Source organism: Pituophis catenifer, unplaced genomic scaffold (assembly GCF_029215685.1).
Source record: "Pituophis catenifer annectens isolate HBS135680 unplaced genomic scaffold, rPitCat1.0.hap2 SCAF_1, whole genome shotgun sequence".
Classification (NCBI taxonomy): Eukaryota; Metazoa; Chordata; class Lepidosauria; order Squamata; family Colubridae; genus Pituophis; species Pituophis catenifer.
The window spans coordinates 4,811,080-4,831,491 of NW_027256881.1; the positions used below are offsets into that span (position 1 = coordinate 4,811,080).

The 20,412-nt window shown below is 44.7% G+C and overlaps 1 protein-coding gene across 1 annotated transcript in view; it reads left to right on the forward strand.

The window, feature by feature from the left end:
- LHX1 (LIM homeobox 1) overlaps positions 1–16,053 on the forward strand; it is a 76,797-nt gene extending 60,744 nt beyond the window's left edge. The window contains exons 4-5 of the mRNA XM_070945238.1: positions 14,207–14,372; positions 15,674–16,053. Of these exons, the coding sequence (XP_070801339.1) occupies positions 14,207–14,372; positions 15,674–16,053 (546 nt within the window). The remainder of the gene's footprint in view (positions 1–14,206; positions 14,373–15,673) is intronic.
- Positions 16,054–20,412: the final 4,359 nt, after the last annotated feature.

The following is a 20,412-nucleotide window of genomic DNA, read 5'->3' on the forward strand; positions in this document are numbered from 1 at the left end:
GAAAACTTAAGAAGACACACACACACACACACACACACACACACACACACACACACATTTGCAAGTTTTGGTGTATTCGGGTCTTTTCCCATGTAAGATTGAGAGTATCGTGGCGATGTTTCGACAAGGTTCCACTCGTCATCTTCAGGCTGGTGTCTTCGGCTTCGTGCTTGTGGGAGGAAAGCGTGATCGGAGCTGCCATCTCTCTATAAATACTGGTGGGGAGATGTGGGGTGCTGGCTTTGTTGCTGTGAGCGGGTTGGTTGCCTGTGTTGTTACATCTTGATTAGTTGATGGAGTTGATGTTTGCAGATTAGTCAGCTGTTTCGTAACATCCTGTGTGGGTGAGGTCCTTGATGTGTGCCCATTAGTCTTTTGTGTTTTAACGACCTGGGTAATGGGCTGTGTGTTAACATCCTGAGTTCTAGTGTTGGCGATATCCTGAGTTTTTTGATGTAATGTCCTGAGCAGATGGCTGTGATGCCACATCCGGGGCTTTGGTTTGTGGACCTCACCCACACAGGATGTTTCTGGCAGAGACACCACGGGCCAGTCCTTCGCTGTTCTCAGGGCGGCCTTGCGGGCCAGATCTAAGGACCCCTAGGGCCGAATCCAGCCCCCGGGCCTTGAGTTTGAAACCCCTGCTCTAAAAGCTTTGCTACTGCTTTAAGTTAGGCACTGTTTGGGATTGCAAGAGCCAAAAACAGAGCTCCTTTCTGTGTCCTTTGAAGAAGACCTTTTAATGGGTTTGGATTTGCAGGAACAGCAGTTTTCTAGCCTAGAACTGGAGGAGATCTTTGTGAGAGAGGAGAGGAAGGGTATGTATCCATACAAAATCACACGCACAAACACACACCCTGCCCCCCACACACGTCAGAGCTGCAATCTCTTTGTTATGATCACCTTCAAGGACGCTTTGAGGATCATTCGCCTTCCGTGATGCTGCGTCTTACTTTTACGGGCTTCTCTTATGCCTGGAAACACACACACACACAAACACACATATATATATCTAAACACACACACACACACACACAGGCACACACAGAGGCAGTCCTTGACTTACAACAGTTCATTAAATGACCGTTCGAAGTTACAGCGGCCCTGAAAAAAAGTGACTTATGAAAGTCTCCCTGTATATAGGGAGATGCTCAATTCATATTGCGCATGTTTGTCTGGATGTAAAATACCCCAAGGACAGTCTGTTAATTTTTCTTACTTCGGATATCATCTGACTTTCATCCTGAGTCCATTGCAATTTTGTTCTAGTTATCTCTTCACACTTTGTCTCAGTGTACAGTTAAATCGTCATGGAATTTGCTGAATTTTAGCTTAGTGTGTTCTTGTTGTGGCCCATACACGGCCTATGCGGCTGGTGGCTGATTCGGACAGCGAGGAGGCTGGTGTGGTGCTGCGCCAGCAGCCTGTGCAACTGGCACTCGAGTCGGACAATGAGAAGTCTGGAGAAGATTTGGTGCCAGAGGTGGGGATTCAGCCAGGGCCTTCAGAAGCTCCAGAAGCTCCCATAAGTGAAGAGGACAAAGAGGAGGAGCCTCTTCTCGATGCACGGGCGCACAGAGTTGCCAAAAGGCAGGAGTGGCTCCTCAGGAGGAGGTCTCCTCGAGAGTAAGGCTTGGGGCTAATTGGCCACTCCCTTAGCCTATTTAAGGAGGAATGCCCACTGAAGCAATTTGCAGGGAACAATTTCATTCACTCTCCTTCGTGCCTTGATCTTAGTTCTCTGCAAATTGCTTCTGGACTTTCTGCCAACCATAGTAAGATTAAGATTATTTGTTCTTTGGATTCTTGTAGGCTGTTAAGAAAGTTAATTAACAGCCTTTGTTTGAAAAAAAACTGATTTAATTTAGTAAACTAAGGTTTGTACAGACTTTATGTGTGCTGAGTTCTTTGGGGTCCGTAGCTGGGGCAGAACAGTTCTGTGGATTAATTTATTTTGGTTGAAACCCTGATTACGCCTCAGTGCGCCCTACGAATCCAGTAAAATGTGATTGATTCCATAAAAGATGACGTAGTGAATGCACAAATACAGTTGAATGGATACATGGATTATGCTAAACCATGGTCTGTTAATCGTGGTTTATTTAATCAAACACAAATGGCTGAATCCAAACAAATATAGGTAGTCCTCGTCTTACAACAGTTCACTTAGTGACCATTCAAAGTATCAACGGCACTGAAAAAAGTGATTTATGACCGTTTTTCACAGTTATGACCTTTGCAGCATCCCCGGGGTCACGTGATTTACATTCAGATGCTTGACAACTGATTCACATTTATGACGGTTGCAGTGTCCCAGGGTCACGTGATCACCTTCTGATAAACAAAGTCAATGGGGAAGCCAGATTCACTTAACAACTGGGTTACTGTTGTGGTCCGCCAGCAGCCTGCGGACCTGGACCAGACAGTGAGGAGGCTGGGGAGGACAATGGGCCAGTCCTGGAGTCAGGGGAAGGCTTGGATGAGGGCTCTGCATCAGAGGCAGAAATGGGGCCAGGGCCATCGGGGAGCGATCCACGGACTCCAGAGGTAGACAGAGCCTCCAGAGGTAGACAGCAGAGAGGCAGAGGAACAGGAGGAGCCTGTTCCTAGTGCACACATGAGAAGAGCTGCCAGAAGGCAAGAGCAGCTGAAGCAAAAAGGGCGACTCAGGAGTAAGGCCTGGAGATGATTGGCCTCTCCCAGAAGGCTTAAAAGAGCAGCAACGAGCCGTTGGGTTCTTTGTAGAAAAGCAACGTTGATTCCAGTGCTTCTTGTCAGCGTCTCTTGAACTTGGTGGGGTGTTTTTGCCAAGAAAAGCCTTTGGCAGGTTGCCAAAGACATCAAAGGTTGGTGATAAGGCTGTAGGACTGGTTATGAAGAATTTTGTTTTGGACGAAGCTGTGAATGAATTAATTCTCCGCTGTTTTAATAAACTAAGTTTGTTCAGGACTGAATTGTGTTTGGTAATCACTACTTGGGCCTCGGTCACAACAGTTACTAACTTGAGAACTGCAGTGATTCAATTAACAAATGCGGCAAGAAAAGCCGTACAATGGGGCAAAACTCACTTAACAAATTTCTCAGCAACATAAATTTTGGGCTCCATTGTGGTCGTAAGTCGAGGACTACCTGGAAAGGAGCTGGAGGCTAAATAGTAGGATGACTAGCTAAAAGAACTAGGTATATTTAGCCTAACAAAGGGCAGACCTGATGGCGTCTCCCAATACTTGAAGGGATGCCACAGAGGAAGTGGAAATAGATTTATTTTCCAAAGCACCTGCGGGCAGGACAAAAGCATGGGTGGAAATTCATCAGAAGGAGATTCAACCTGGAAATAAGGAGGAATTTCCCGACAATGATTAATCAGTGGAATAGCTTGCCTCTCAGAGTTATGGGTGCTCCATCACTGGAGGCTTGCAAGAAAAGATTAGACAACATCATGTGTCCAGGAAGGTATAAGGAATCCTTCCTTGGGCAGGAGGTTTGTTTGTTTATTGGTGTTGGAAGCATCCCAATTAAAATAAGGCATACTATCTGACATAAAATATAATTTTTTTTGTTGTTAGTTGCGAAGTCGTGTCCGACCCATCGCAACCCCATGGACAATGTTCCTCCAGGCCTTCCTGTCCTCTACCATCCTCTGGAGTCCATTTAAGTTCACGCCGACTGCTTCGGTGACTCCATCCAGCCACCTCGTTCTCTATTGTCCCCTTCTTCTTTTGCCCTCAATCTTTTGCAGCGTTAGGCTCTTCTCCAGTGAGTCCTTCCTTCTCATTAGGTGGCCAAAGTAGTTGAGTTTCATCTTCAGGATCTGGCCTTCTAAAGAGCAGTCAGGGTTGATCTCCTCTAGGACTGACCGGTTTGATCGCCTTGCAGTCCAAGGGTCTCACAAGAGTCTTCTCCAGCACCAGAGTTCATAGGCCTCAATTCTTTGACGCTCAGCCTTCCTTATGGTCCAACTTTCACAGCCATACATTGCAACTGGGAAAACCATAGCCTTGACTATACGCACTTTTGTTGTTAGGGTGATGTCTCTCCTTTTTAGTATTCTGGGTAGGTTTTAGGCATCCGATAATAGTTCTGCTAGTTTCATTTGATAGACCTCCAAAGTTTCTTCCAGACCTATGGTTCTAAATGGAGATTGCAAACTCTCCCTCTCTGGAAGTTGGGTTTTTTTTTTTTTAAAGGCTGGACAGTCATCTCCTGAGGATGGTTGATGGTCTTCCTATCTATGGTAGACTCTTTAGAGCAGTGGGTCTCAACCTTCCTAATGTCGCGACCCTTTAATACAGTTCCTCATGTTGTGGTGACCCCCAACCATAAAATTATTCCATTGACCATTGAAAATATGTGTTTTCCGATGGTCTTAGGCGACCCCTGAGAAAGGGTTGTTCGACCCCCAAAGGGGTCCTGACCCACAGGTTGAGAACCACTGCTTTAGAGGTTGACTCAGCCTTCCATCCTTCCGAGGTGGGTAAAATGAGGACCCAGATTGTTGGGGGCAATATGCTATTTAGTGTACTGTCGATTGTTGTAAGCCGCCCAGAGTCCTCGGAGAGTGGGCAGCATAGAAATATGATTAATAAATAATAATAATAATAATAATAATAATAATAATAATAATAATAATAGAACAGGGGTCCCCAAACTTGGCAACTTTAAGATTTGTGGATTTCAACTCCCAGAATTCTGGGTGTTGAAGTCCACAAGTCTTAAAGCTGCCAAGTTTGAAGACCTCTGCTTTAGAATCTCTAAAATTCTAAAATTCCTTGATTCTTTGATTCTGAAAATTCGGGTGAAATATGCAAATCTTAAACCAAACAAAGCACATTGTACTTTCAAGTAGCAGAGGTCTGATTGAAAGAATCCCCCCCCCACCATGTTAGGATTATCTAGTGATGCAAAGACCCTTTTGTGCAAAGGAAAGAGGGGGGGGGGAGAAATGCATGGAAGGCATTTTCTCACCTTCTAAACGCAATCAAGAGCTAACCCAATTGCTCTGTCCACAGAAGCCTTTTGATGTGATGATGGAGTTAACCCATTTTCTGGATACGTCCAACGTATTTAACTATAAGCTAACAAGAGTCACTTTGGTTTGCAGGAAAGGTTATGCGTACACAAACGCACACACAACCAGCCACCACATCCAAGCCTCTCAAATTGCATGAATGTATATTCAAGAAGGAAGGTCTCTAACCGTCTCAGATAAGCTTGTTTGGCAAACAGTTTAACAGTTAAGAGTTGGTGTGAAAGTCTCTCTAACTGCTTGAAATTTGCAGACTGAACTATTTGTGGCTCTGGGGATTTAAGCCAAAGGAGATTAAAGGCGAAACATCGTGATTTCTTTTAACATAGAATCATAGAGCTAGCTGCAATGTATGTCTCAATGTCCCAGTTGCAATGTATGGCTGTGAAAGTTGGACCATAAGGAAGGCTGAGCGCCAAAGAATTGAGGCCTTTGAACTCTGGTGCTGGAGAAGACTCCTGCGAGTCCCTTGGACTGCAAGGCGATCAAACCGGTCAGTCCTAGAGGAGATCAACTCTGACTGCTCTTTAGAAGGTCAGATCCTGAAGATGAAACTCAAATACTTTGGCCACCTAATGAGAAGGAAGAACTCACTGGAGAAGAGCCTAATGCTGGGAACGATTGAGAGCAAAAGAAGAAGGGGACGGCAGTGAACGAGGTAGCTGGATGGAGTCACTGAAGCAGTTGGTGTAAGTTTAAATGGACTCCAGAGGATGGTGGAGGACAGAAAGACCTGGAGGAATGTTGTCCATGGGGTTACAATGGGTCAGACATGACTTCGTAACTAACAATAACAGAGAGGGACCTCAGAGGTCTTCCAATCCAGGGGTCTTCAACCTTCAACACTGAAAGAGCCATTTGGACCCGTTTCCCACAGAAAAGAAAACACCGGGAGCCACAAAACCCTTCCTGTACCTGACTATTTCTTGAGTCACAAAACTAGCATATGTAGTTGAATTAAATGTTCTGTTTTCTTCTGAAACTTTTCTTTTCTTGGATTTATCCATGGTTGGCCTACCGGAGGTTGAAAAGTTCAATAAATCGCGTGCCGGTGGGTGTCGCACATTGGCAGTTGTGACGCATATTTTGAATGACAGGGAGCTGCAGCAAAGAGGTGAAAGAGCCACATGAGGCTCCATAGCCGCAGGTTGCTGACCCCTGTTCCAGTTCAATCCCCTGCTCTAGACAGGAGACCCTTATACCATCCTGGTCAAAAGTTTGTCCAGTTTATTTTTTGAAAACTCCAGTGATGGAGCCCCCAACCTCTGCCGTTCCTTCTGCAGAGAACCAGGTTTGGTTCTTCACAAGGCTCCGCACCTTGTTTAAAAAGCGGGGGGAGCAGAATTTTAAAAAATTGAGGTTAATCTCGGCCGGATGGATGCATTCTGCCTTCTTCTCTCTGCAACTCGGTGTTCCAACTTTCCCCTTCTTTTTGTCCTGCCTTGGGGAAATATTTTAGAAACAGATGTAAAAGGTAGTTTCATACTCCTGATTTATAGCACTTTCAACCTTGGGGTGATACAGAGCTCCCTTTATGGACTGCTGCATGAATGCAGCAATGGTTAGGTTGTTCCAGCAATCTCTAATGAGCCAACTGCCTTTGGCCAGAAGTGAATTGCAGGAGCCGAGACCCTGATCTCAAAATGGGGCTCAAAGGATCCTTACCCACTGGGTCAGTAATCACCCACTCACTGGATCTTCCCTCAACTCAGACAGTATAACTCAGGTATGGTGGCTAAGAGGTTGGGGAGATTTCATTAATTAATTAATTAATTAATTAATTAATTAATTAATTCATCCATCCATCCATCACAGGACATCCTTGAGTGGTGCAGTGGCCTAGAGGTGGAGCTCTCGCCTCACAATCAGGAGGCTGTGAGTTCGATCCTAGGTAGAGGCAGATATTTCTCTCTCTGGGCACGATGAGAATATATCTGCTGAATGTAACTCCGCATTGGTGACAGGAAGGGCATCCGGCCAGTAAACGCTCAGCTCCATTCAGTTGCCCAGACTCCACCCCACAAGGGATTATTATGGGGTTATTAAAAGAAGAAGATTCTACATGACGTCCTTGACTTACACTTGGCTGCTTAGCAGCTGTTTGAAGTTATGACGGCCCCCCAAAAATGACTTACAATCCAAATTCATAAATTCTCGCATCCTGGCCCTGCCATCCCCTGTGGTCACATGACCACATTTTGGGCAAACATCTGCATTGCACAATTTATGACATTTTTGCTGCAATCCGCCGATTATTTCTCATTAAGCAGTTTGCTTGCACACATGTAGAGATGGCAGATCAGGGTTAAACCTGTGTAGGTTTGGGGTGGAGCTGTAGCATACAATCTACTTAGCGTTTTGGCAGATTTATTTTAATTTTATTGATTGATTGACTGATTTCATTTATATGCCACCCACCTCATTCTACAAAGCGACAAATTTATGATGCTGTGGGATGTGGAATTGCAAAGATGGTGAAGTGTGCAGTGCTAATATAGATAGATTATACTCAAGTCCTTTCTTTCTCATCATGGTGTTTTCTTTCTTTCTTTCTTTTTCTGATCTCTTCTTAAAAACTTCCGGTGTTGGAATATTCACAACTTCTGGAGGCAAGCTGTCCCACTGATGAATTGTTCTAACTGCCAGGAAATTTCTCCTTACTTTTAGGTTGCTTCTCTCTTTGATTAGTTTCCATCCATTGCTTCTTGTCCTGATGCTTTGGAGAATAGTTTGACTCCCTCTTCTTCGTGGTTGTTGTTGTTGTTAGTTGCGAAGTTCATGTCTGACCCATTGTGACCCCATGGACAACTTTCCTCCAGGCCTTCCTGTACTCTACCATCCCCCAGAGACCATTTAAGCTCACGCCGATTGCTTCAGTGACTCCATCCAGCCATCTCCCGATGACTCCCGATGATGTGGACAGGATTTTGGGGAGACTTAGTGCGGCCACATGTTTACTGGACCCGTGTCCCTCCTGGTTGGTACTGGCTTCCCGGGAGGTTACACGAGGCTGGCTCCAGGGCGTTATTACTGCTTCCTTGAGTGAGGGTCACTTCCCCGCTGCCCTGAAAGAGGCGGTGGTGAGGCCTCTCCTCAAGAAGCCGTCCCTGGATCCAGCAATATTGGCTAACTATCGTCCTGTCTCCAACCTTCGCTTCATTGCGAAGGTTGTTGAGAGTGTGGTCGCGCAACAGTTTCCACAATTCCTGGAGGAAACATCCTATCTGGATCCGTTCCAGTCAGGTTTCAGGTCTGGGCACAGCACGGAAACGGCATTGGTCGCGCTGGTTGATGATCTCTGGAGGGCTCGGGACAGGGGTTATTCCTCTGTTCTGGTCCTATTAGATCTCTCAGCGGCTTTTGATACCATCGACCATGGTATCATGCTGCACCGGCTGGAAGAGTTGGGGGTGGGAGGCACCGTGTTACGGTGGTTCTCCTCCTTTCTCTCCGACCGGTCGCAGTTTGTGTTGGCAGGGGGGCAGAGGTCGACCTCGAGGCCTCTCATTTGTGGAGTGCCGCAGGGATCGGTCCTCTCGCCCCTTCTGTTCAACATTTATGTGAAGCCACTGGGCGAGATCATCCGTGGCTTTGGGGTGAGATACCACCAGTACGCTGATGACACCCAGCTGTACATCTCCACCCCGGATCACCCCAACGATGCCCTTGAAGTGATGTCCCAGTGCCTGGAGGCTGTGCGGATCTGGATGGGGAGGAACAGGCTCAGGCTCAACCCTTCCAAGACTGAGTGGCTGTGGCTCCCGGCATCCCGATATAGTCAGTTGACTCCATCACTGACTATTGGGGGCGAGTCTTTGGCCCCCACTGAAAGGGCTCGCAATCTGGGAGTCCTCCTGGATAGGCAGCTGTCTTTGGAGGAACATCTGACGGCTGTTACCAGGGGGACCTTTTATCAGGTTCGCCTGATTCGCCAGTTGCGGCCCTTTCTTGATCGGGATTCCCTGTGCACAGTCACTCACGCCCTCGTCACCTCTCGCCTTGACTACTGTAACGCTCTCTACATGGGGCTCCCCTTGAAGAGCACCCGGAGGCTCCAGCTGGTCCAGAATGCAGCAGCGCGGGTAGTGACGGGAGCAACATGGCGCTCCCATGTAACACCACTCCTGCGCGAGCTGCACTGGCTCCCGGTGGTCTTCCGGGTGCGCTTCAAGGTGTTGGTTATCACCTTTAAAGCGCTCCATGGCATAGGGCCTAGCTATCTCCGAGACCGCCTGCTGCTACCGATGACCTCCCATCGACCCGTGCGCTCCCACAGAGAGGGCCTCCTCAGGGTGCCATCAGCCAAACAATGTAGGCTGGTGGCCCCCAGGGGGAGGGCTTTCTCTGTGGGGGCTCCCACCCTCTGGAATCAGTTGCCCCCGGAGATAAGAAGAATCCAGGACCTCAATGCCTTCCGTCGTTCCCTGAAAACCTATCTTTTTCAGCAAGCCGGGTTGGCTTAAGAAGAAATTTTTAAAAATTTTAAATCCTTTTAATTAGTCTGCGATTTTTAATTTTTTGGGCCAAATTTTATATATATTTTTAAATGTTTTAATATTTGTATTCTATGTTTTTTATCTTGGCTGTACACCGCCCTGAGTCCTCAGGGAGAAGGGCGGTATATAAATTCGAAATTAAATTAAATTAAATTAAATTAAATCTCGTTCTCTGTCGTCCCGTTCTTCTTTTGTCCTCAATCTTTCCCAGCATTCGGCTCTTCTCCAGGGAGTCCTTCCTTCTCATTAAGTGGCCAAAGTATTTGAGTTTCATCTTCAGGATCTGGCCTTCTAAAGAGCAGTCAGGGTTGATCTCCTCTAGGACTGACCAGTTTGATGGCCTTGCAGTCCAAGGGACTCGCAGGAGTCTTCTCCAGCACCAGAGTTCAAAGGCCTCCATTCTTTGACGCTCAGTCTTCCTTATGGTCCAACTTTCACAGCCATATATTGCAACTGGGAAAACCATCGCCTTGACTATACGCTCTTTTGTTGGCAGGGTGATGTCTCTGCTTTTTAGTATTTTTTAGTATTTTAGTATCTTTGTGGCAGCCCCATAGATATTGGAAGACTGTTATCATGTCACCTCTAGTCCTTCTTTTCATTAAACTAGACATACCCAATTCCTGCAACCGCTCTTCATAGAAAAAGAGAAGCCTGTTTTGGGGGCAGCTGAGTGCCAACGAATGGGAGTTTCGTTTTATTCCCATTTTTTTAATTAGCAAGAAACCGTGCAAATCTCTGATTTGAATTCTGCATTCTCCCGGGAAAAAAGGCACCAATCAGTCCAGCACGCAAGAAAAGTTGCTGCTTTATGTTCTTTCTTTCTTTCTTTCTTTCTTTATTATTTATTTATTTATTGAATTTATATACCGCCCTACTCCCGAAGGACTCAGGGTGGTGAACAGCCAAAGATAAAATATACATAATACAATCTTTAAAAACCATATTAAAATACATTAAATAATTTGGCCCAGAAAACAAATTTAAAACACCCCTATTTTAAAATAAATTTAAAATTAACTGTTAAAAGGGAAGTGAGGCCAGTTCTCTGCTTTCCCTGATAGATCAGATAGAGTGCCACATGAGAAAATGTCAGGAAACGTGGAAGCATTCTGGGGCTCTTTGCAGGAAGGAAGGAGGGCAACTTATGTACATAAACTGGGTTGGAATAAAATCTCGGCAGCAACCCCTACAAAGCTAGTTAGTTTTGCACCTTAGACAATCTGAAAGGTTTGTGTGTGGTTTTATCTTCTTGTTACACAAGTTTATCTTGTGCAACCCAGAAAATTTGGCTTAATCAAGGAAAACATGTGTATTGCTTCCCAGACTGATAACAGATTTAGGAGTCGTTCAAATAAAAAATCATCTGAAACTCCCCCATCCTTAGAGACTTACCAGTCTATTAGAAGAAAAATCATCCTTATTTTTTTAAAAAATCATCCTAGTTTTTTGAGGTCTAAGAATCCCAGCAGCTGAACTATTTCACTTCCAAAACCAATATATTTCCAACGCAAATATTTCTTTAATATGGGTTGTTAAAGTTTTAAACGCTTTTAAAGACCAACAGAAGAAAATATGTGTAGCTCAAGGTTGAACTGGGGGGGGGGGGTGTCCGTGGTGCTCTCTGAGCTTGGTTGTTTTCATGCAGACGATTTATCACCCAACTAGGTAACATCATCAGTGCTAGAAAGGAATGGGGATTGCGCTCTGTTTATATACAGGTAGTTTTCCACTTACAACAATTCATTTAATAATAATAATAACTTTATTGTCATTGTATGTGTATACACAGTATACCCGTACAACGAAATTCACTTAACATCCAAAGACCAGGTCCAACACACATAACAATCCCCAAACACACTCCCACCCACCACAATTCCCCACCCCTAAACCACCCAAACATCCACACAACAGACCAAGTAATGCTGTCCAGCAGCTCACTGATGGTGGCCCTTTAGTTCATTGTTGAGTACAATTATAGCTCTGGGATAAAAACTATTCAGAAAACGTGTGGTCTGAGTTTTAATTGTTCTGTATCTTCTGCCAGAAGGCAACAGTCCAAAAAGATTGTAAGCGGGATAGGAAGAGTCTCTGAGAATGTTATACAACTTCCTCAAACAGCAAGATTCGAAGATGTCGTCCAGGGCTGGTAGCTGGAGTCCGATGATATTCCGGGCAGTTTTAATGATTCTCTGTAGAGCTTTTCTGTCCACTACAGAGCTGCTCCCACACCATGCGAGAATGCCGTATGTCAGGACATTCTCAATGGTGCTGCGATTTAGCGACCAATCAAAGCTACAGCGGCACTAAAAAAAGTGACTAATTACTGTTTTCATACTTATTTATTTATTATTCATATTTCTATGCCACTCACTCTCCAAGGACTCTGGGCGGCTTACACCAAAGACAGTATACTAAATAGCATATTGCACCCAACAATCTGGGTCCTCATTTTACCCACCTCGGAAGGATGGAAGGCTGAGTCAACCTTGAGCCGGTGAGATTTGATCTGCTGATCTGCTGAACTAGCAGTCAGCTGAAGTAGCTGCAGTACTGCACCCTAACCACTGCGCCACCTCGGCTCAGTTATACTTATGGCCGTCGCAGCATCCCCATGGTCACATCATCAAAATTTGGATGATTGACAACTGACATGTATTTATGACAGTTGCAGTGTTCCCGGGGGCATGTGATCACTTTTTCCGACACTGTGACAAACAAATTCAATGGGGAAGCCAGATTCACTTAACAACCGTGTTGCTAACAACTGCAGTGATTCACTTAACAACCGTGGCAAGAAAGGTTGTAAAATGAGGAAAAACTGACGTAACAAATGCCTCACTCACCAACAAAATTTTTTTGGCTCAATTGTGGTCGTAGGTTGAGGACTACGTATACAAGTGGGTTCCCCTGTCAGAATTGGCGGGAGTGTTCTTAGTGGTTCCTCGATTGCGGTATTGTTTATTGCCATGATGGCGAACCTATGGCACACGTGCCAGAGGTGGCACACAGAGCGCCGTTGCCAGCTGCTCTTCTGGTTTTCGGTTAGCGCATGCGTGCTGGCCAGCTGATCTTTGCGTATGCTGGAGCCCCGGAAACCTGACGACCAGCTGGCCGGTGCACATGCGCATGATGACCAGCTGGTCTTCAGGTTTCTGGGGCTCCGGTGCGCGTACATGTTCCGGTTAGGGCACTCGGTTAGGTTGGTATGGCATGCTTTCTTGTGGTATGGGAAAAATAAGATACATGTTGTGGTCCGCCAGCAACCTGCGGACCTGGCAGCGGAGTCAGACAGTGAGGAGGCTGGGGAGGACAATGGGCCAGTCCTAGAGTCTGGGGAAGGCTCGGACGAGGGCTCGGAGGCAGAGATGGGGCCAGGGCCATCTGGGAGCGATGCGCGGGCTCCGGAGCCTCCAGAGGCAGATAGCAGAGAGGCAGAGGAACGGGAGGAGCCTGTTCCTAGTGCACGCATGAGAAGAGCTGCCAGAAGGCAAGAGCAGCTGAAGCAAAAAGGGCGACTCAGGAGTAAGGCCAGGAGATGATTGGCCTCTCCCAGAAGGCTTAAAAGAGCAGCAACGAGCCGTTGGGTTCTTTGTAGAAAAGCAACGTTGATTCCAGTGCTTCTTGTCAGCGTCTCTTGAACTTTGGGGGGTGTTTTTGCCAAGAAAAGCCTTTAGCAGGTTGCCAAAGACATCAAAGGTTGGCGATAAGGCCTGGTAGGACTGGTTATAAAGAATTTGTTTTGGACTAAGCTGAGAATGAATTAATTCTCCGCTGTTTTAATAAAATAAGTTTGTTCAGGACTGAATTGTGTTTGGTAATCACTACATGGGCCTCGGTCACGACAATACATGGATATTTTGAAAGACATTACATAAGGAATGCATTAATGCTAGTTTGGGAGAAAATTAAAGAACAACATTATTTGAGGATCCCAGTCTCCTTGCTTTTCTTCGTACAATTTTACTTTCCAAGAATCCAAGAACTTTTGATCCGTCTTTACTGAAGAAAAGTTTAAAAGCCATGAGGAGAGAATCCTAACAGCCAGTGGTGGGTTCCTCCCAGTTCGGTCCAGTTCGGCTGAGCCGTTAGCGGTGACGATATGACGTCACCGAACCGGTTGTCCCCCCCCTCCCACCCACCCCCTCACATTATTCTTACCTTTTATTTGGTGCCACCCCCAATCTATTGCTGCCTCCTGAGTCCCAGTTGATGACTAGAGGGAAAAAACCTGTTTAAACTCTTGCCCCGGGGCTTCAAAGGGCCGCCCTACAGCTGATCAGTGTTAAAAGCAAACAAATGAGTCAGGTCGTAAGTGCGAGGACTGGTCATAAGTGCGTGGACCTTCCAGAAATGACTCTGACCAGCTAGACACGTCCACCTAATCACATGACTTCCAAGCCACACCCACAAAATAAACCACGCCCACAGAACTGGTAGTAAAAAAATTTAAGACCCACCCCTGCTAACAGCTGCAGTGCTGCTTGAAACAAAGCTTCCTTACAGAAATAGCAATTTCGAACTTCTCGTTCTTGCAATGATGTGCCTGCTCCTTGATTTCTATCTGCAATTCGTATTGATCATGGCTCATTTTACGATCCCTGGTTGTTTCCCAATTGCCAGGAAAAAAAAATGGGACTGACTTTCACCCCCGTTTTTCTTTCTCCTCCTTCCCTGGCAGGTGTGGTTCCAGAACCGGCGTTCTAAGGAAAGGCGCATGAAACAGCTGAGCGCACTTGGAGCCCGCAGGCACGCGTTTTTCCGCAGCCCCCGCCGCATGAGACCGCTGGTGGACCGTTTGGAGCCCGGCGAACTCATTCCCAACGGGCCGTTTTCTTTCTATGGAGGTGAGTAAAGCATGCAGGATTGATCCACGGGGAATGGATAAGACATCAAGACAGGATGGCAGCAGTGGTGAAATGTAAAATTTGTTACTAATGGTTCTGTGGGTGTGGCTTGGTGGGGGGGTAATGTGACTGGTTAGGCATGGCCAACTTCTTTTTTTTACTTTTAAACGCATTTTTTCTACAACCTTAAGAGGTTGCAGAAAAAAATGCTTTTAAAAGCCTCTGACGATCAGGCAACTCAGCTGGGATCGTCAGAGGCTTTTAAAGGCATTTTTTTTTCTACAGCCTCTTCAGTAGGGGAAAAAAATGCCTTTAAAAGCCTCTGACGATCCCGGCTGAGCCGCGCAATCATTAGACACTTTTGTTTTTTTACTTTTAAAAACATTTTTTCGGCCGAAGAGGTTGTAGAAAAAATGCTTTTAAAAGTAAAAAAAAAAGCCTCTGATGATCGTGCAGCTCAGCTGGGCATGGGGGGGGGGCAGGGATTTTTGCTACTGATTCTCCGAACTACCCACTGCCATCGCTACTGGATCAGGCGATCTGGTCTGAACCGGGAACATTTCACCCCTGGATGGCAGCCAAGAGATTAAATTTCATGGTTCTGGCCTTTGGCTCTCTTCCCTTTTGTTGCGATTCCACACACACACACACACACACACACACACACACACCCATTTGCACTGGGAAGAGCAGGGAACAATGGAAACAAAAATGGATGGATAGCAGCTTTTTGCTACCAGGGTGAGGCTGTCCAGATAGTCCTCAATTTACAACAATTCATTTAATGACCGTTCAAAGTGACAACGGTCCTGAAAAAAAGTTAACTTATGACCATTTTTCATAATTTATGAGCTGTGGTGGCGTCGTGGTTAGAATGCAGTACTGCAGGCTCCTTCTGCTGACTGCCGGCTGCCTGCATTTCGGCACTTTGAATCTCACCAGGCTCAAGGTTGACTTCCATCCTTCCGAGGTCGGTCAAATGAGGACCCAGATTGTTGGGGGCAATAGGATGACTCTGTAAACCATTTAGAGTTAGAGTGTTTCTAACTGAACAACTGCAGTGATTCACTTAACAATCATGGCAAGAAAGGTCATAAAATGGGGCAAAATTCACTTAACAGCCATCTCGCTTAGCAACAGAAAATTGGGGCTCAATTATGGTCGTAAGTTGAGGACTCCCTGTATTGGGGTTTGTATTAGGGTTTTATTTCTGTACGCCGCCCAGAGTTACCGTGAGTTGGGCGACTGTATAAATTTAATAACTTAACCTCTTCCTTTCCCTTCTTTTCTCCATTCACTAGATTATCAGAGTGAATATTATGGACCCGGAAGCAATTATGATTTTTTCCCGCAAGGACCTCCATCTTCCCAAGCGCAGACCCCAGTGGATCTCCCCTTCGTACCCTCCTCAGGACCATCAGGGACCCCACTTGGGGGGATGGACCATCCTTTACCTGGACATCACCCTTCCAGCGAAGCTCAGCGTTTCACAGACATCATGTCCCACCCTCCCGGAGACTCACCTAGTCCAGAACCCAATTTACCTGGCTCCTTGCACTCCATGTCAGCAGAAGTCTTTGGACCAAGCCCTCCATTTTCATCCATATCGGTCAACGGAGGTGGTAACTACGGTAACCACTTGTCGCATCCGCCGGAAATGAATGAGGCTGTTGTATGGTAGCTTTAAAACATCTGGAACTTTGTTTGGAAGGCATGGGTCAAGCAATTTCCATCCTGCATATACCGAGATGTATAGAAATGAGTTCCAAGAAATAGACATTTTTCCCCCACCCCCGTTCTGCCCTACATTTATTTTCGCTCTTTTTTTTTTTTCCTCATTCGGCTTAATTCTTGGGAATTAATTGAATTATTCAGAGCCCAGGGAAATTTTGCTATAAACTGGGGGACAATCTTAACACAACAGAATGAAGGAAGACTGCTCTTTTTTTCCCCCCTTTTATATTGAGTGAAAAAGACACTCGTGAAGTGTTTCGATACTGCAATATATATTATGGGATGGCATATCCTTGGATGCTCACGGCACGTACGATCCCTCTAGGAATGGAGAGGAATAACCTTCCATCAGGAAAAAAAAGAAACTAGTACTGAAAAAACAAAAGCAAGCCAAGGTCCATAAGAAGAAGAAGAAGAAGAAAAAAAGGGAAAAACGAACAGCTTAAAAGAATTCTAGCGATTTTAAAATTTATGGTTTTATTGCTTGTTAATTTTGCCTCTGAAAGTTGAACCGCAGTTCACCGTGACAAGACTTTTCAAGCCTCTGAAACGCTTCTCAGGCAGACAAAATGTAGTTTATTTTATTGTTCTTTTGGGAAGGGATTTTTGTTTTTTTGGGGGGGCGGGCGGGGTGACCAGAGTAACAAATATTTAAATGTTAGCCCTCAGTATCAACTTTCTACCTTCTCCGAGCAACACACACCAATAATCCTCAAAAGACAGAAGTCCTCTTTGGCTTTTATGTTTAAAAAGAATGACTTGAAAAAAAAATGAATAAAGTGTTCTACCTTCACAAAAAAAAATAAAAATAAAAGCTAAACAAATAACAAATAAAGACTCTATGGAACTAGGAAAAAAAAAACAGTCAACTGTTTACGTCGAATGTTAAAATTCAGGAGCTCAATGTTTTACAAAAAATAATAATCCTGTTTTAGAACCTCTTGTTCAAAAGCAAAATATTTTGAGCAATCAACCAAAATCGTGTCATCTTTGCTTTATTTTTCCTTTGATTTCCCCCACCCACCCACCCACCCTGTAGATGTAATAGGACATTACAGGGCTTATGATTCACTCTGCTAGTTTGTTGAGATGGTGTTTACACAAGACAAAAGAAGACATACCTTTAAAAAAAAACCAGACGGTTGCCAAATAAACAATTCTATAGCACAAAATACTTGGGTGTAGCTACCCAACAGGCCAGGAAAATCTTTTAAACCAAGTGTTACAAGCTTAATTTGGGGGGAATTAACATCTTTGCTAATGTTTAGTCCTGTTGAACATTAATGGAATTGTTAATATGACTTATATAGACCCCACAGGTTTTATTTTTGTGTCTTTAAAAGAAAGTCCAAAATATTTAAATTTTATGATCAAATATGCAGTCAACAGCTGCTACTTTTTTTTTTTCTTTATATATTAAATTTCTCATAGGTCTTTTATTGTTCAAATAAAACTAAGCTCGTGTGACCTCCAGTGCATATTAGACCATTCACTGTATGAAAGGGGGGAAAAGTTGGATTAAAAGAATTTGTGAATTTTTAATAAAACTAGAAAATCTGATATTTAGATCAGCCGTGTTTCATTCAGTGCTTTCAACAAGGTTACGTTGAGACTATCCAAAACAAATAGGTTAAAAAAAATGTGCAATTATTTTAGGGAATTTGCTATAGAGTTGTTTCTCAAGCTTTGCAACTCTGATGTATGGACTTCAATTCCCAGAGTTCCCCAGTCAGCTAATAAATTCCACACTTTTTAAAGGTGCTAAGTATGAGAAACACTGTTTTACATCATTGGTTCTCCTTCAAATTTCTGTAAGAATCTAAAACCAGCTTTCAAGACAATCCAAAGATGAGTTTGATTTTTTTTTTATCATTTTCCATCACACTCAGCTGGAATGTGACGGTGGACATCTTGGTGAAATTTTGAAGGGAAACCTAAGAAAAGTCTTCTCTTAGTATTTACAACTGCAAATACTGATTAAAAAAATCAGCAGTTTCAACCTTCTGAAGGTGTTAAAGATATAAAATTAAATATGTTCCAGATTTCTAACAAGTGAGCCATCCCTGCGGTAAGATCTGGTATAAGTGGATTTCTATGGCCAATACTGGATTTGATTGGTTCTGGGTACACCTTCAAAGGCAACGTTGGACCTCTAATGCCTAAAACAAAACTGAGCCCCATCCATGGAAACTCAGTGGGTGAGGTTGTGGTGAGGGAAAGCTTGAATAAATACAGGTACCAATTGGCCACAATTGAGCCCCAAATTTCTGTTGCTAAGTGAGACATTTGCTAAGTGAGCTTTGCCCCATTTTACGATCTTGTTTGCCACAGTTGTTAAGGTTTTCAAAGATGGCACCATGTGCCATGCAACTGGGCTGGCCATATCATGACTGCAAAAATCCAAACCTCTAAAACTGAACTGTGGCCCCTTTATGGCTTGTGGACTTCAACTCCCAGAATACTTGAGCCAGCAGGCTCAGGAATTCTGGGAGTTGAAGTCCACAAGTGATAAAACGGCCATCGTTCCCCACCCCTGCTCTAAAACATGACTTTGCCACTCCCTAGTGGTGATCCACATTTTTGCAGCCTAGAAACCATAGATCTGAAAAAGAGAAGCCCGATGTACAATAATCTGTATCAACTCTGCTCAACTCCATACAGGCCCCATACAGGCTTCCTTAGAAAATAATAATTTTATTAAATAACTTTTATTAATAACGGTTGCTGGTTCCTTTCCCAGTAGTGTGTGTGGAACTTTGTCCCTTGCCTGGAAGGGGAAGGCAAAAATAATTGGATGTGGTAAAGATGATTGCTGGGCCTGCTGGAAAAAGCCAACATGCCTTTTGGTGCTTAGCATGGCAGCCATTTTGTGAAAAAGTCATAATCATCCCCTCCTGTCTTGGCAGCCATTTTATGGGACATCCCACAGCTTCTCCCCAAATTCCTCAGCAAAGAACTGCAAGTGTACAATCAACATGTGCATGCACAAATCTCTATGTGCACATGGGAGTCAATCAGTGGTGGGATGCTACCAGTTCGCACCGGATTGGGCAAACCCGTAGCGGCAGCAGGAGGCTCCGCCCACCCGGACGCTTCTGCGCATGCGCAAAGTTCTGCGCATGTGCAGAAGTGCCACGCACACAAGCGAACCGGTACCAACAGGATTTGGAACCTGCCCCTGGAATCAATGCATACTTCATAGGCCAAGATAGACCAATCAGCAAAACCCCACCCCTTTTATGCATCTGGATTTTAAAAGGGGAGGAGCTTTGCATGCTCATTAAAAGGGGTGGAGCTTGGATTACATGTAGTGATGCTATCTTGTTTATATCAACCTCCTCTACCGACGCCTCTCTGTCATTGCTTCTCTGCTCAACACTGCCTTAGGATTGCGGTGTCTGTGACTATGTTTGTGTATCAATCCAGCAATCATGGTTACTCTTGGACTCTCCTAACTGCAGTGAAGGAGGCTATGATCTATCACAAATAACAGCAGGAGGGAATATAATGTCGATTTCTCATGGGCAGGGATGGCTGAGGAATTCTGGGAGTTGAAGTCCACAGGACTTCACAGTTGGGCACCCCTGCTCTATATATTTTTGGGGCACAGTTATGATTTTATTTTTTTGGTCTCTAATTTAAAAAAAAAAAACTTTTGAGAGTCAGTTGCCCAGAGTCATTGGGAGTCTGGCAGTTTAAATGGTTAAATAAATGAGGAAGTAAGAGCTTATTTCTGAATAAATCTCTCCCACATCTGGCAAAAAATGTTAATTGAATCGGAGAGTGATTCCCATCCAACATGCCTTGCCATAATATTTACTGCTTTTCTAGATTGGAAAAAAGAAAAGCAGTGCCCTTGAGGGGCATGTAGAAATGCAAATTTTACGTGGATCAATATATTGACCTTGTTTTCCAGTGAGATCCATTCCAGCCCCAATGGTGGACGCAAGTTGAAGACTACATGTACTGTACACGCTCACCTTGTTTTCAAACTGCCTTGTTTTTCAAGAGATAAGATGTTCTCGCGGCATTCCGACTCTTTCAGATTGTTTCAACTTCTGCACAATTTGTAGTTCTGAATTCAAGAATCTCCCAGTTGAGGACGGAATGGATGGAGGTGTTTTGACTACATTTGACTCGCAATTGGGAGAAGACACAGTCAATAGGGCTGAGACTGTTGTGTGATAGCAGCCATTCTATTTTTGATGGGAGGGGTAAAGATGAATCCTAAAGACTAATGGAGAAAGTCTCAGAGTCCTATAAGCTTTTGATCCCGCAATCCATCATGTTGGTTTAGTCTCTGATC